General features: G+C 37.9%; 1 protein-coding gene across 2 annotated transcripts in view; it reads left to right on the top strand.

Moving 5' to 3' along the window:
• Usp13 (ubiquitin specific peptidase 13) overlaps nucleotides 1–17,443 on the top strand; it is a 133,631-nt gene that overhangs the window by 15,185 nt on the left and 101,003 nt on the right. For both annotated transcript variants that reach the window (XM_071615446.1, XM_027942181.2), the window contains exons 2-3: nucleotides 4,520–4,645; nucleotides 12,387–12,447. In XM_071615446.1, the coding sequence (XP_071471547.1) occupies nucleotides 4,547–4,645; nucleotides 12,387–12,447 (160 nt within the window). In that variant the 5' untranslated portion in view covers nucleotides 4,520–4,546. The remainder of the gene's footprint in view (nucleotides 1–4,519; nucleotides 4,646–12,386; nucleotides 12,448–17,443) is intronic.

The raw sequence follows: 17,443 nt of genomic DNA, 5'->3' as shown, positions 1-17,443 counted from the left end.
TAGTTAATTTTCTTCTTCTTCTTTTTTTTTTAAACAGCTGATGTTCTCGAAAACACCATGCCCTTGTCCCTTGTCTCTTTTGCAAGGGAGTGTGAGTCACAGTGCTCCATGGTGTTAGTATGCAATTTGTGCTGGATGTGGATTTATTGTGACTCCATCTCCCCACCTCATGTTTCTCTTTATGGCAGTGACCTCTTGTTTTGCACAGGAGACTCCATCCTGTGGTTATGAAAACAAGCACTGCTCACGACTGTTTCCTGAGTGCGTTGCTCACATGTGCTCATTCTCTCTTCCTGTCTCCAAGAAACACCACGGTAAACAGAGTTCTCTGAACACCTACTGATTGACAATGCGGTGTATTTTTATTTAAAATGACTGTTCACTTGCTACTTTGAAACACTGTAACCTTGACCTTTGTATTCCGGAATGTTTTAGCATTCTCTTAAATGGCAGGCAATATGAAAGAAATGACCTTGTCCTTGAAGTTGCTTCTGAATAAGTGTAGGGTAATACAATGTAAGTAGTAATGTACCTATGTATATTGAAATGCACTGGAGCATGGGATTTAGCAGTATGCGGGCTTCTGGTGCTGCTCCTGTCTCTTCTGGTCTGATCCTGCCAATGGGAGACGTTTCAAAGGGAATGTTATAGAGCTCCAAGAACTGTTTTTGGACTTTCTTATTATTTTAGGTGTCAAAATAAGTCTTGCATCTTGGTCAAATTTTTGGTTGTTGCATTGTGAAAATGATCATTAGAATCCTAGTTAGATTAATGCAGAGAAGTGCACCTTGGTCATTCTCGTCTGGGTGTCCCCTGAAAATAGGAGCCTGACAGGGTTCAGGGTGTGAAGATACCATCCACTGTCCTGAGGAACCACTCTAGGCCGACTTGGGCCCAGTAGGTAGAAGGGCTACAGCAAGGTAAACAGAGTTCTCTGAACACCTACTGATTGACAATGCGGTGTATTTTTGTCCAGACTTCTGAAAGTGACCATAGCCAGAGAGACCTGAAAAGCTAGCTGGCACCTCATCAAGCTGTTTTTCCACACATGGCCACCTCTTGAATTTTGATGGTCCCTATTGTTTAGTTTAGCCAAGACGTAGGTACCAATGCCCAGAGTAAGTGTTTAGAAATTTCTGCATCAATTTGACATTGCAGCCACATCCAGGTGTGTGATCAGTGGATTTGTTTGAACAGGGTAGAGATGCATTTGGATTTTGTGGCACTCGTGTGCGAGAAAGTCCATACCTGGTCCCATCTGTGACTGAGTCATGTGCAGTGGGACCACGCAGTAAATGAAAAACACAGCAAAGCCGGTTTGTCATGCAGCGCAATAGTTTGGGAAGCACTACTCCAGACCAACAAGAAATAGTTGGGGGTGCCAGGGAAATAGCTCAATTGTATTGTTTGCCTCTCATGCACAAGGCCCTGGGTTCAATCCCCAGCACCACCACAAAAAAAAAAAAAAAAAATCAGTTTCACTTCAGACCTTTTCCACTGTGTGGCCTCCCTCCCTTTGTCCCCTTTCCCACTTCTCAGCTTGATGTTGCTCCTTTCATTGACATTATTTTTCTGTATGCATTTTACATGACCCTATACACATTTTTATACGATTATGCACACTTAAGTTCATCACTTAAAATAACGTTATTGTACTCTATTGTTTTAACACCATAGTATCTTAGCCCCTCTATCTGGGACCATTGTTACCTTTTCTTTTTAAGAAATAGTGCAGCTGTGAATATTTTTGTACAAATTAGCATTTTTCCCATTTTTTTTTTTGTTCCTGACATTTGTACCCAAAGAGATATACTGCATCAGAGGGTCAGATTTCTTGTTCTCTAGAAAAATCTGAACTGATTTATATTGTGGGAGTACATTTTCAGGTCTTCTCTGTGATTTTAGGCTGTGCAATTTTAATTTTTGCTGGTTTAGTAAGCATATATATGTGCCTCAATATTGTTTTAATATGCTTATTTCAGGAGGTTGTGAGGAAGTGATGATTTGATTTTTGTATTTTGGCACAAAATCAAATGTGTGAAAATCTCTTATCAAGGTGAACTTGAATGTTGATGTCTTGTAATTTTATCAGGTCTTACATAGTTTGGATATGAGCTTCTGGTCATGATAGATTACATCTTTCCCCTTTCTGCTATTGTTTTCTGTTTGTTCCATGACATTTTTAGTGTAAAACTCTTTTATTAGTATTTACATTTTAATACTGAGTTATGTCATCTCTGATGATATCCTTTATTCTTGGCCAGAAATTATTTTCTACTTCAGAAGTGGAATAAAAAGGGTATTCTGTTATTTTCTAGGCTGTATTTTTAATTTTTTTTTTTTTTTACTTTTGAAGTGCTGGGGCTGGAGTCTAGGGCCCTGTGCACACTGAGCATGTGCTTTACTACTGAGCCATACCGGCCCCCTTCTGTCAATTTTTATTAGTGATATTTCTCCCTTTTGTTTCTTACAGTTTGACATATATTAAGCAATTATCACAAAATATATCTATTTCTGGATTTTATATTTTATGCTATCATTTATTTTAAAAATCAACTTAATATGTATTTCATTTATAATCTGTTTTATGTTTATTTTATCATTTTGTGGTACTGGTGATTGATCCCAGGGTCTTGTGCTTGCTGAACACTTGTTCTATCTTGCGCTATACCCCTCAGCTATGATGCAGTGTATTTTTTGGTAAGGTTTATGACTATGACAGAGAACATGTTTATTTTAAAAAAAAACTTTTGAAAACACCTAATCAAATGTAATATGTTGTCTTTTGTTAAATGACTTTCTAATTTTATCTAAATGATCTCATTTAAGAGGAAAATCTAGAAGCACATGCTATATAATAGTTTATGGGTTTTATTGCATACTATTTTGCAGACAAGTTTTAAAAATCCATTTGCAAGTGTTTGTTACTAGTATATAAAATAGCCATTTACTGTTATCAGTTAAGTCATATCCTATGACCTTGCTAAATTCACTTATTTCTTCATAATCTTTATATCTTTTATCTCTGTCTTTACTCTTATTTGCCTTTTTTCAATCTACATGCTACAGTAACAGGCACATAGTTGAGCTAATGCTGTTACAATGTTCTTGTTGTGACAGGACTCCTCCATAGCCTGGTTTATAAACCACAGATACAGTGGTGGAGATTTTCATTATTAGAAACTTAAAAAAAATTAATCCTGAGTTATTGGAACTTTAAAGATTACTTTTTATATATTTGCAATGAGCATTAACATCTGTTTTGATATTATCATTTGTATTCTACTGAAATGCAGTATAAGGAATTTTGATAGGTCGTTTGACAGGTGTTTCAGAAGTCCGTTTTTTGTTATCGGAGGGGTGAGATTAACAGAAGCTTAATGAAATCCACTTCCTTGGAGGAAAGGTGTCTGCTTTCATAGCTTGTGTTTATAGAGAAGAATGCTAAGCAAAGTGAAAAGAAAAAAAAAGAGAGAGAAAGATGAAGTTGAGATTGAGAATTAAGTATCAAAATGTGAACAGTATCTTTGCTCGTTTTAGTATTGTGTCTTTAATTCAATAAAGGTGTGTGCTTTGAAATGAGAGAAAAACATAGATTCAAATCTAACCCTGACAATTCCAAGCTGTGTGAGCTTGGGAAAGTGATTTATCCAGAGCGTGTTTTGTTTGTTTGTTTGTTTGTTTTTAAACTATAAAGATGAAAATACTTATAAGCAGCTTGCAGTGGTTAGTATTAGAAATAATATACCAAATGAAGCTGGCACATATTGCGCACCTAGTAAACCTAGCTAGGATTATTATAGGACTCTACCCTTTATTATTTACTTTTCAAGTTATTTATTTATTAAATTGTTATAATTTTATTCATATTTATTTATTCATGTGTACACAAATGAAGGAAGCAATATCTTTGAAGAACCCTGTCCTGCTAAAAATATCTAACACTTTGTGTTCCTGGACACTTGCACTGATGAATGTGGAGGAAAGTGATTAAAATATGACAGTGACTGGGGCTGGGGATGTGGCTCAAGCGGTAGCGCGCTCGCCTGGCATGCGTGCAGCCTGGGTTCGATCCTCAGCACCACATACAAACAAAGATGTTGTGTCCGCCGAAAACTAAAAAATAAATATTAAAAAATTCTGTCTCTCTTTAAAAAAAAAAAAAACTTTAAAATATGACAGTGACAATGATGTCAGACCCTTTGCCAAATTTCTTTCCCTTCCTCTCCTTACCCCCCTTTGAAGAGTCAGACAAGCCTGTTATTTTCCAGGGTTTCTGAGGCTCTCACCTGACTGTGAAGGTTGTCTGCATTTGCTAAATGGAGGGCTCAGCTGTCCAGGAACACCCGCCACTCAGGGCTGGACTGTGAGTCATTGGGGGTCACTGCAGATCACTGCAAGAGCCAAGGGGACGTTCAGCAGGCTTTGTCTCCAAGATTTATCTCTCTTTCCCTTCCCTTTTTCTGACTTCTTGGCCAGGCATCCTTGGCTAATGTTATATCCTGTCTCCTTCTTCTAGAACTCTGAAGGTGGACTCTATGTATGCATGAATACATTCTTGGCCTTTGGAAGGGAACATGTTGAAAGACATTTTCGAAAAACTGGACAGAGTGTGTACATGCACCTGAAAAGACATGTGCGAGAGGTGAGATGAACATTTTTGGAGAACTTGATTTAATATCTTCCCTGCAGCATTGTCTTAGCATGTTTTATCATACAGAGAGTTTACTATGCCTGCATAAATTCTGATTCTCCTGGATGATGGAATTAAAAACTGTACTGTTTGTAGAAATGCATGGATTGTCCCTAAACCTAATCTTAACCAGTTTTCTTTTCTTCCTCTAGAGCTCTGATTGGAGTTGTCTTAACATGAGTTAAGACAAGGATTAACTGGGTAGAAAAAATAAATTTAAGTTTAACTGGGTACGGTGACACATTGCCTCTAATCCCAGTGACTCAGGAGGCTTCGAGTTTGAGACCGGCCTTAGCAACGAGGCTGTAAGCAACTTAGTGAGGCCCTGCCTCAAAATAAAAAATAAAAAGCGTTGGGGATGTGGCTCAGTGGTAAAGTGCCTTTGGGTTAAATCCTCAGTGCTAAAAATATATAAATAAAAATAAATTTAAAAATGTAGAAAAGTATAGAAAATAATGCCGGAGATACTCATCATAGACCTCAAAGTCAGAACTGAAAACATTAAATGCTCTTGCTTCAGAATAGTTTTTTCCTCCTTTTTTAAAAAAATTTATTTTTTATTGATGGATTATAACTATTCCATAATAGTGGGATCATTATACTTTTTTTCCTTTTTTTTTTTTAATTGATAGGAATGTAGCTTTCCTTCCCTCCTAGGTGAAAGAATCACACCATTACTGTGAATCACTTTTTCTCATTCTCATACATGTCATTATATTTTATTTAAATATGTGTATTCACGAACAATGCATGGTATAACTTCATGTATTTAAAGATGTAGATACATGTGATCACACTTCTACTTATATTTCTGTGTAGTTTTCCCTCTCAATGTTGTTTTGGAATCTATCCATGTTGAATTGCGTCTGGATATACTTAGTTATTTTAGTAGTTATTTGGTATTCCATCTTATGAGTACCTTGTAATTTCTACTAGTCTCATTGATAAAGTTAAATAGTTTCTTTCTTTCTTTCCTATTATAAACAATGCAATAATATATACACTTCTCCTGGGGGTACATGCAAGATTTCTTTAGGAAATATATCTTAGAAATGGTATTGCTGACTTATGAGTGCATTTATCTTTATTTTTATTAGATGAAGATAAATGCCTCCCTAGAGTGATTACACCAACTTTTTCCCCTGTCTGCAGTGATTTTGAATTACTGTTTTCCCATACGCTCACCAGCCCTTAGCCAGACTTTTTTTTTATCATTATTTTTAAAATATTTATTTAGTTGTAGGTGGACACAACACCTCTATTTCATTTCCATGTGATGCTGAGAATTGAATTCAGTTCTCCACGCATGCTAGGCAAGCGCCCCACCCTTGAGCAGTAACCCCAGCCCTTAGCCAGACTTTTGATTTTTGCCAGTCTATTGGTTATGAATTGACACCTAAATATTTATCATTTCCTTTTTTGGGGGTTGAACACCTTTTTGTGTATTTATTGTCCATTTTATTGTTTTCTTTCTTTCCTGATTTGCCTATTTATGTTTTTTTGCCTCTTTCTTTGTGGTTTATCTTTTTCTTTGTAAGTTTAATGAACTCTTTTTTCATTCTGGGTACCAAATCTTTGCCTGTTATATGCAAAATTTTCTTATGGTCTGTGTTTTATCTTTTGTCTTTTTACTTTTTTTTTTTTAATGGTAAGTGGTAGATACCCACGTATTTTTTTTTTCTACATTTTTTTATTGGCACATTGTAGCTGTATATAATGATGGGATTTGTTGTTACATATTCATACGTGCACACAATATAACGAAATAATTTGGCTGATAGTCTTTTCACATTTTTTATGAAAACAATTTGTGGAGTTTTAAATTAAATTGTAGTTAGGTTTACTAAACTTTTTTTCCTATAAGTTATGCCTTTTGTATCTTTCTAAAAAACTGTTTCAGAACTGAAGGTCATAAAGATATTTCTTCTAGTAGTTTGATTTTTAAAGCAAGTATATGCATATATGTATGAGAATGTTCTAAAATTTTAAGTTTTGAAATTTTGTATAATTTATTTTCATATTTGTATAAAGTAATCTATTTTTTTCTATGTCGATAACTGGCTGTCCCACTACTAATAAAGTATTGCTTTTCAGAATGGTTGATTCATGGTGCCATCTTTTTTTTTTTTTACTGTAGATGACAAGATACCTTGATTTTATGTGGTACTGAGGATCGAACCCAGTGCCTCACACATGCTAGGCAAACGCTCTGCCACTGAGCTCTAGCCCCAGCCCCTATAGTGCCATCTTTTTTATATTGTAGCTTGACATTCATACTGTGGTCATATTGGGACTCTTGCTTGTGTTCTATCTTATTCGTCTCAGCATATCTGGTAGCGCGAGCACTCTTTACATGTTTGTTTTCTCCCCAGAACTTTGTTGGGTATTTTTGAACATTTATTTTTCTAAAATGGACTTTGGAATCAGTTCATCTGGGTAAAAAAAGTCCTATTGTGATTTCGATCACATTCACATTAACTTCATAGAGCAACCTATAATCCACATTGCAAGGATTATTGCTGGGAGTTTCATGAGGGCCTGGACTTTGTCTGCTTTGTTCATTTCTGTGTGTTAGCATGAATAGTTCTTAGCATATAGTAGGTGTTTCACAAATATTTATTGAATGGCCATTTGACTTGACTTTTCTCTATTCAGGTCTTTTATTTTGCTCAATAATATTTTGTAATTTTTGGTAAAGGGACTTAAATTTTGTTAGTTTTTTAGGAAACTTATAATTTTTTTTACTAACGTGACCGCTGTCTTTTATTTCTTACAAGTTTCGTTACTTATTAATTTTACAAGTTTCGTTACTTATTGATGTTGTGTTATATAATTGGTTAATGATTGGGTATGTTATTATTTCAAGTGCCCATTTTATTAGTCCTAATAGTTTGTAGACTATCTTTCATCTTCTAGTCAATTTTGATTTGAATTTTATTTAGTCTCTCACCTTTGCCTACCTAATATGTTCTTGGTTTAACAGAAAGACCAGGAGGTCAGATAAGTCACACATTCAAAGATTAGCTTTAAAATAATTTAATTTGGGCCTGACATATGAGATTTACATTCACTACTACTGTTGGGTCCTAAATTGCACTTCTTTTTTTTTGGGCAGGGGAGTGTTGCTGGTATGGAGTTTGAACTCAGGGGCACTCTACCACTGAGCCACATGCCCAGCCCTGGTTTTTATTTTATTTAAAGACAGGGTCTCACTGAGTTACTTAGCACCTTGCTTTTGCTGAGGCTGGCTTTGAATTTGTGATCCTCCTGCCACAGCCTCCTGATCTGCTGGGATTACAGGTGTGTGCCACAGTGCCTGGCTCATACAATTCTTATGAAGTCTGCTTTGTCCCATATATCTTAGTGTAGGGTGATGAGCTTTTAAGACACTCACAGGGGTTGGGAGATGGAAAGAAAAGGAAAAAAAAAAAAAGAAAAACTGAGGCCCAGAGACTTAGTAAGTTGCTCAAGTTCACAAAACTTTCAGCAGTGTTGTGGAATGCTGATTATGTTCTATTATTAGTTCTGCCTCTGAAATTTTAAGTTAAGCGTTTTACTCTTTGGCAACAACCTCTACTCATTTTGACTTTTACTTGTTCATTTCTATTTTGATCTGTTCTGCCTTCTTGAGTCTTCTGAGCCCGTGACTTGTTTAGCCTACTTTTCATGTCTTATGACAATAAATATTCTGTCATCTACAGTCCCCTTAATTGATACGTATCCTCTTGTCTTACCTCCTTAATTATCCACCGGAACCCCAGTTAGCCCATTTATGTCTCCCCCTATTTCCATACACAGATTGCAGGAAACTCCACAGCACCATGGGGTTTGGGACTATATTGTTTGTTTTGCATTACTGTAACAAAATACCCGAGGAAAGATAACTTTATATAAAAGAGTTTTATTTAGCTCATAATTTTGGAGGCAGAAAGTCCAAAAAGCATTGCACAAGCTCTGGAAAGGATCCCATGGCCAATGATTAATGGCAGAGTGCATGAGGGGGGCAGAAACCTGTTTTGGGAGACTAGATTCCTACAGTTCCTCCTGTAGGAATGGAGGGCATGTCACCATTGACCTAAGGAGAGACGTTTAAAAAGGTTTCACCACTGCCCAGTATCACCCTGAAGACCAAATATCCACAGCTTGAACTCTGGGGACTTTGGGCAAGTAACATCCAAAGCATCTCAGGGACCAGGTCAAATTTCTGTTCTCCTCCTTCTGTTGAGCCTTCATACTCTTTGTCCTCTCCTACTGCCCTGAGTAGCCACTCTGAATGTTGGCTACCTTCCTCAAGCCTTTACTAGTACTTACTGTTCTCAGAAAATTATTTTGATTTATACTTTGGAGAGAAAACAGGGGCCCTGGATAGGCATCCACATAATTTCTTTTATGGAATTCCTCTCCATGTTTTCACCTTTGTTCCCTCCCATCTCAGCAGGAGGATTCCCATCTCTCTTCCCGGTCGGTCCTGGCTCCTCCTACCTCAGGAAACTTGCTCCTTCATTAATTCTGCTCTCTCTTATAGCCTCAGTGTCTTCTGGCTTATTTTCTCCTGCCTAAAACAGAACACTTCACCAAACTGACCCTCTAGTTTGTGTTCTCTTGTAGGCATTGCATCCTTCAACTGAAGCTTCTCTAGAGACGGTTCTTGTGGTCTCCTTTACATCTCCCTTTAGGGACTCCCTGTAGTCTGATTGATTTTGTTAATCCACCCAGAGTGCCCAGGAGGTGGGTGAGCTCCGTGGCTACCATGGATGGATACATTTTAGCTCTAATGTTGCTTTTTTTGGGGTGTGTGTGTGAATATTTGAGTTTGTTCTTCTCCTGGAACTGTTCCTCCTTGGCTTCCTTTGGTACCACCATGTCTTAGCTCCCTGCCTCCTTTCTGACTGCCTTCTCCCCGTGTTTTAAACGAGCATCTGTTCTTTCTTTCACCTCTGTAGTTATTGGCCTATCCTAGGATGCCATTTGATCATCCTGCCTTCTTTCTCTGAAAGATGCTCTTCCTCACATCGGTGTCACCCACGTCCTTGTTCATTCACTCCCTGAGCTGATGGCTTCCAAATTAACACCTCTCCAGAGCTAAAGATCTGACCACCTAACTGTGACCTGGATTTTTCTTCTGCAATATAGCATAGGCATCAGGTTCATATATCAAGGTTACTGTGCCCAGACGTACAAATTATCCTCTTTCTCAAAATTGTCCTTCCTCTTGAATGCCAGGTCCTAGACATCCTTTGGGCTCACTTTCCTTCTTGTCTATTTGGTGATCAGGTCTGGTTATCTGGTTTTCCCAAATAGCTCTGAAGTCCATCTTATCCTCTTCATGTTTGCTCTTCTCCTCTGAGTGTTCAGTGTCCCTGGAAAGAACTGGCACAGTGGCTTTCTGACTGATTTTCCTTCCTTTAAACTGACTGCCTTTGGTCCCTCCTAGTCTGCACCCTCCCCTAGAGTGATCTTCCCCAGTGCATAAATCTATGCATCTTGGCATCCTGAAGCTGCAGTCTCTGATGTGTCACCCTGGGAATGAGGCATTTGGCCTCAGTTCAGACTTTTGCATGATTACAAGGTGCTCATTATCTGGTCTTCACAGCCTTTATAACCCTCCCTCTTATTCCAGCAACTTCATGCTCTGTACATGGCAAACCACTCTCCTTTCTGGAACACCCTGAGATTTCGTGCCTTTGTGTATGCTCTTTTCTCTGTTTGGGATGCCTTACTTCAACCCTTATTCCTTTTTTACCTGTTGTACTCTCTGTGGTCAAAATATCCATCTGTCCGTCCATCCATTCATCCATCCATCCATCCATCCGAATATTTATGAGTAGCTACTTTTTGCAGGTACTGCTGTTCTTGTTACATGACCAGCCCTGTCCCTCTCCTACTCCAGATGAACCAAGCAATTCCTCCTCCTTTTAATATGATTGTACCTTTAAAAAAAAATTTGTCTTGATTCTTGCCACAATTTATTTATTTATTTATTTGGTGGTTGTTTACGTATGTTTCCCTACACTGCTGGTGAGCTCAAGAGATGGAATGCATCTTCATTCAGTTTGTACCCTGATCCTTAGCACAGAACCTGACACCCGGGCACAGCCATATTTGATGGTAGAGTAGTTTCAGCTTCTCAAACCCTGCCGATTTCCACTGTGGAATGATGTAGGAGCAGAAACATAGGTGATGGTCTTTAGAGGGAAGTCCAACCCCCTACTCCCAAGTCTTTGCATGTATCTCACCATCAGGGAGAGCCCCATGTTCTAGGAAGTCTTCATGCAGCCTCTTTTCTTTGTTCTACCTCCACCATCATGCAGAAATAAGGTGGGGGTGGGACTGGTGAGATTGGAACCATGAAGAGGACACCATAAACTGCCATCGAGATTTCAGGTTATCTTCAGGATTGTTAAGTGAACCTTTGGTTCCATTTCATCTCTTTTTGAGGAAGGTGAGTGGTGGGGAGGGGAAGGATTCTAGGAGAGGAGACATGTATTTGGCCTCCGTATTTGGAGGAACAGGTTTTTGAAAGCTGAAGTGTTCCATAATTTCGTTATTCCCAAGATGTGAATGGCAAACCTTAGTAGAAGCTGTAAAATCTTAATCCGAGAAGCACAAAAATGAGTTGGCCTTCAATATCGAATATTGATTGAAAGATGATCTTCCCCACATCGGTGTCACCCACGTCCCTGTTCATTCACTCCCTGAGCTGATGGCTTCCAAATGAACACCTCTCCAGAGCTAAAATGAGTTGGCCTTCAATATCAAATAATAAAATGTGGGAAAGTAGACTTAGGACTCCTAAAACACATTAAAGCTGTAGAAAGTGCACAGAAAAACCCTGACACAGTAGCCACTTGGAAGGATCCTGGGGTTAGTGCCACATGCTACAATCTGTTGGAACCATGCTATTTTCTAATAACTGAAAAAAAATATACAGTGTGGAAATGGTTTTCATCATTGGAAGCAAAAGTTATGGTAGTCCTATCTGAGAATCAAGTTACTTGTGTGAGCGTCAGATGAATGACCTCTTAGTCCCACTGCTTCTCAGGCATTTGTTCATTGCTGCTGCTGACTTTCACTATTGGCAAAAAATATCTAAAGCTTAGGATCACAGCCACCTGATGGTGCTGCAGAAAGCTTGAGAGAGGCTGGATTGAGGCTTCATATGACAAGGGTATCAGTGATGCATATTGATATTTATCAAATCTTTTAATAATAGTTGTAGAGAATGCCTAGGACCAAGCTCTGGGGATCCCCTGAGTAAGCAAGGGAACAGGACTCTGACTTCTTGGAGTCACCATTGTCTTTTCCTTTTGTCAGGTATGACAAAGAGACAGCCTCTCTTTGGAGGCCTCTTTCCCAGTCCTCTTGGGAGCACTTGCTAATTGAAATCCAAACATCTACTTCATCTTCATCCCTGGTTACCACCTCACTTTCCAGAAAAGTTTTCTTTATAACTTGGTGAAAATAATCAGGTGGGACCATAGCATTGCCCTCTACCTACCTGCATGGAACTGGGTCCAGTTCCTGTTTGTCCTGGAATTTCTAGATCGGGTTGACTATTTCCCCTAAAAACTGTGAACCTCTGAAACACACACACACACATGCATGCATGCACGCACACTCATATATATTTTTTTTCTCAAACTTTATTCTGTAGGCTGTGTTTTAATGATCTCTTTCTCTTTTTTTCCCCCAGAAGGTAAGAGGGGCATCTGGTGGAGCTTTGCCAAAAAGGAGGAATTCCAAGATTTTTTTAGGTAATGTAAATCATTGTCAGCAGTTTCCTCAGATTTCCTCTGTGTGTATGTGTGTGCGTGTGCATGTCTGAATTACAGTAATTATAGGTTCTTTATTGTTCTACAATATAAGGATAAGAGGCTCAAATTAAATCAAGAGGCTCTGACTCCACTCTGCATGTACCTGATGGTGACGGTAGCTTTGGCACCCTTAGTTGGCTCTAGTGCTTTGAAGTGATTATATTTATAGTGACTGGAGTCACTTGAGAACCTAGCTCTGGTCTCTCTTTTCATTGACTTGGAAGAAGAGCCAGTTTTTCTTTTTTTAAAAAAAATTAGCCTGGGCTGGGGATGTGGCTCAAGCGGTAGCGCGCTCGCCTGGCATGCGTGCGGCCCGGGTTCGATCCTCAGCACCACATACAAATAAAGATGTTGTGTCCGCCGAAAACTAAAAAATAAATATTAAAAAATTCTCTCTCTCTCTCTCTTTAAAAAAAAAATTAGCCAAACTGCAAGTTTTTGGATTTCAGCAGTTTGTCCATTAATGTCCCTTTTTGATTACACAACCCAGTCCAGGATCCCACTTTGTATTTAATTTTCATGTGTCCATCACCTTTTCCAATCTGTGATAGTCCCTCAGGCTTTCTTTGTCTTTAATAATTATGACACTTTTGAAGACTATTGGTCAGTTATTTTGTAGATTTTGCCTCCCTTTGGGTTTGTCTGATGTTTTATCACGAAGAGTCTGAAGTTACGTATTCCTGGGGAAATTTCCACAAAAGGAATGTGTCCCTCTCAGTGCATGCTATCGAGAGGTACATGACGTTGGTACGACTTCATGCTGGTGATGTTGAACTTGATCACTTGTTAAGGTTGTGTCTACAGGGTTTCTCACTGTGAACTTATAATGTAATTAATAAATACCTTGTGGATGCTTTGAGACTATACTAATGTCATGTTTCTTAGAGTTTTTTAAAAATTGATTTTACCATCTATGAGTGGATCTTGCTTGTAGTAATTATTACGGGGTATTTGTCTAATGGTGGTATTTTAATTTCCCTCATTCAAGAACAGTCAGTTTTGCTTATGTTGATTTCTATATCATACAACTATGGTCATATTTCATATTAGGCTTCTGATATAGTTTCCTCAGGAGAAAAAAATGATTCGATGTTTGACCAACCAGTTTACATCTCTTATTTGAAAGAAATCTCAAAATTGCTTGAATAGTATGATTTCATTTTGGTAAACAAAACAAAACAATTAAACAAACAAACAAAAAAATATATATAGTGTATATATGTATATGTGTACATATATGTATGTTTGTATGCATGCATGTATGCATATGATTATCTTTGTATGCACATATGTGTATATATATATATATATATATATATATATATATATATATACACACACACACACACACACACACCCATATATAAATATATAAATGGGAGACTGGAAGAATGTACTCCAAATTGTGAACAATAGCTCCTGTGATAAAATGATTCTGATTTTTTAATTTGTATTTAAACTTTTCCATAACAAATACATGTTATCATTGCAGTGAAGTCTCATGCATTGTTTGATAAGTAGACTCGCTGAAACAGTCATGAAGCTGAGTTTCCCTCCTGGTTTGATTCTCAGTTACTCTGTGCTAGGCCCAGTTTTGCTGTCTTCTCTCCTGCTTTCCAGCTCTGGGTTTTCTTTAGAAGGCTTATTTGCCGTTGCTTTTTCCACCCTGGTCAGTCTTTCCCATTTCTCAATGTGCCCCAATCAACCAACCAACCCAAACCATCCTTGCTGAAATGATTGAATGCATTGTGATGCTCTGGTTTTTATTTAGTCTTTTGGTTCCTTCCACTGATACATAATTAATGTGACATCTGAATTAAATGACATCAGTATGAACTTCTTGAAGGTAGAAATAATTTAACATTTTTACATACTGTTGTTACATATTTATTTATTTTTGGTTGAATGAAGAAGTTAGCAAAACTCTTAGCCTTTATTTAAACTTTGTGTCTTTTACTGAAGAGACTTGGAGGTTGCTTTTTTTTTTTTTTTAGTAATTATTTTGATATTAGAGGATATTGTCAAGTCACTATTTATAAAATTTATTTAACCAATTGAATAGAGGAAAGGGACCAGGGGGAGGGAAGAAGGGAAAGAAACAGGAGGTTCCTGGGAATGAAATTGACCAAATTATATTTTATATTGTGTGCATGTATTTTATATGATGAAGTAAAAATGAATCCCACCATTATGTATAGTTGTGATGTACCAATAAAAATTAATTAAAACTTAAAGGTAAGCTCTGAGTTTTTGTACTTTACACTCCATGGGCCCCTTTGATTGTTACCCATCATTTCATTTCGATGGGACTTTTCTTACTAGCCACTCTGTTCAATCAACATTCTGTGACTCAGAAGACTAGAGGATATATCTGAGATTCACAGCCCAGCCTGCCTGAGTGTTCTGTTTGGACTGTGTTCATTTTTAAAAAATTTAAACTGGGATGGCGTTAGCTCTCTGGGGCTTTCCCTAGACCCCATTTCTCCCTCTTGTTTTACCCTCAAGTGTATTTACATTAGTGCCTCCATCTGCGTAAGAACTTAGTGTTGCAGGCCTTGAGTGACAGTTCTCTCCAGCACTGCTTCTCATGTCCCAGGAGCAATTTTCTCTTGTCACACTAATCACAGCTCTTGAGTTCATGTAGATATAGCCTGTAGTGGTGGGTCCTATTAGGATTATTTCCAGTTTATGTAACAGAAAGCTTTAGATATTGACAACTTTAAATAAGATTCGTGCTTATTTCTCTCATGTGAAGGAGATTGAGAAGCAGTTAAGTACAGGATAATGGGATGGCCACGTGTTCATTAGGGATCTTGATTTTCTGTATATTTCTGCTTTATCCTCCCATCTTGGCCTATGACTTCCAACCTCATTGTCATTTGGCCCAAAGTCGGTTTAGGGACTCCAACCATCTCCTTCCCATTTGGAAAGCAAGAAAGAGGAAGGGGGAAGGAAAAGAAAAAAAAAGTAATTTTCCAGTGTAATCACCTGCTTTTTGTCTGACTTTTCAAAGATCCCCACTTATAGTACACCTCTCTGATCAGAACTTGGTCACACCCTGCTGCAGAAGAAACTAGAAAATAAAGTCTACTAACTGCTTCACTGAGTGAAGTTGGGGGTTCTTACTAAAGAGAAAAGGGAGAATAGGTAGTGGGAGGCAGCTAGTAGCTTCTGCCATACATATTTCCTTTTTTGAAAGGGACATTAGGGTCATCTCTTTATAGAGGGGAAAAGAACTCAGACCTGTTTGGCAATTTCTTTTCATTTCTTTGACTGGGAAGCACCATCTCACTAGTGCTGAAATGTAGTTGTTGGGATACCCTGCCTTCCCCTTCATAAAGCAGATGTAGATGGCCAATGCTTTATTTTGGATTGAAGCTTTTTTTTTTTTTCCCTCCCCTTCCATTCCCCTGATGATTTTGTGAACAATTCCTTTTCCAGTGACTCAACAGTGACATTAAAAATCACTGTTTGATTACAGCCTTTAATAATGATTTTGTCAGGGAGGTTGAGGCCTTTAGCTGGCACTGAACAGCTGGCCCGAGCCTCCTGCATGTCATCCGCCTCTCAGTGGACAAGTCATCCTTCCTCTGAAACACTTTGATATCCATTCAAGTGAAATGACTTCATCTCCAGGCTTTGTTGGTAATTTGTTCTTTAATCAACAACTGTGATCATGGGTAATTTCAAAATCATTTTGAATTCTATACTATTTTGCATTTAGGATTTAAAAATATTTTCTGAACACCTAACCTATGGACAAAGCTTAAAATTTCACAAAAAAACTGTAAAAGGCTGTGTAGTGAAAAGTTTCTCTGTCTTCCCTGTCTCCCAGTCACTTGTTCCCAGAGACAAATGATATTTTCAGTTGGTACATCTTCGTACACCTTGTTTTTCCTTTCAACACCGGTCTGTACGTAGGCCATGCTTTTAGATTCCCACCCCCCCCCCAGGTGGTTGGGAGCCATTGACACTTTGGTTTCAAAAAACTGTGCTCTGAGGCACCCTGAGATGCTGCAATAAACTCACAGGAATATTTTAAATATTTGAGGGAACAGTGATGATCAAACCTGCATGAATTAACCTTGATGTTGTTTTACTGTTAGTTTATCCTGTATTCCTGTATTCCTTCCAGTGACTTCATCTCTTTGAAAATTCAAGTGTTTTTTTTTTTTTTTTTTTTTTTTAAGTTAGTTGTTTCTATGGCAAAAGACCAGGACCTTATCAAGATCAATGTGGATGGGTGGCAGTATTCAGTCTGATTCAAGGAGAAGTTGTGCAGTTCAGCTGGTGCACACATCTCATTAGTAAGGAATGGTGGTTAAGAATGAGGTAAAATAGTTTCTTCCAATATGTGTGGATTAAGTTTTCAAGTGGCTACTAAGTTATACCATAAATACTTAGTTTTCTGGACCTAACTACTAAATGAACAGAATGATCAGGCATTTCCTTCAGCTTAGGTCCCCCATGAAAAAACTGTTGGGTAATTTTTCATTAATGTTTTTGCGCTGGATAAGAGACACCATTAGGTGGTCTTTTAGGAAGATAACTTGTAACAACATGAGAGTTTTTGATTTTCAGAAGTTAACTGACATAAAACTAGAGTGTTTTATGAGAAAGAAGGAAGGAGGCAGGGAGCTAAGGGAGTCCAGGATCCTCAAAGAAATATCCTGGGGCTTACATTGTGATTCTGGCCTAAATGTTCATACATCTGTATATACATCTATAACTGTATCTCTATCTATTTCCACACACACTCGTATGTATTTGTACATACACATGTAGCAAAAAAGCTACAAATGTGTAAATAACTGGAAATGCATTTAAAATACCATCTCATTGGTATGCCATAAAAACAGTGTTCAATACTCATATTTTTGTTGAGTCTCCTTTGCCACTTTTCATGAATAGGAGTAAATGAGTTAAGTACCTCTGC

The sequence above is a fragment of the Marmota flaviventris genome, chromosome 8 (genome assembly GCF_047511675.1).
Source record: "Marmota flaviventris isolate mMarFla1 chromosome 8, mMarFla1.hap1, whole genome shotgun sequence".
Taxonomy (NCBI): Eukaryota; Metazoa; Chordata; class Mammalia; order Rodentia; family Sciuridae; genus Marmota; species Marmota flaviventris.
This window is presented reverse-complemented; position numbering and strand designations above follow the sequence as displayed.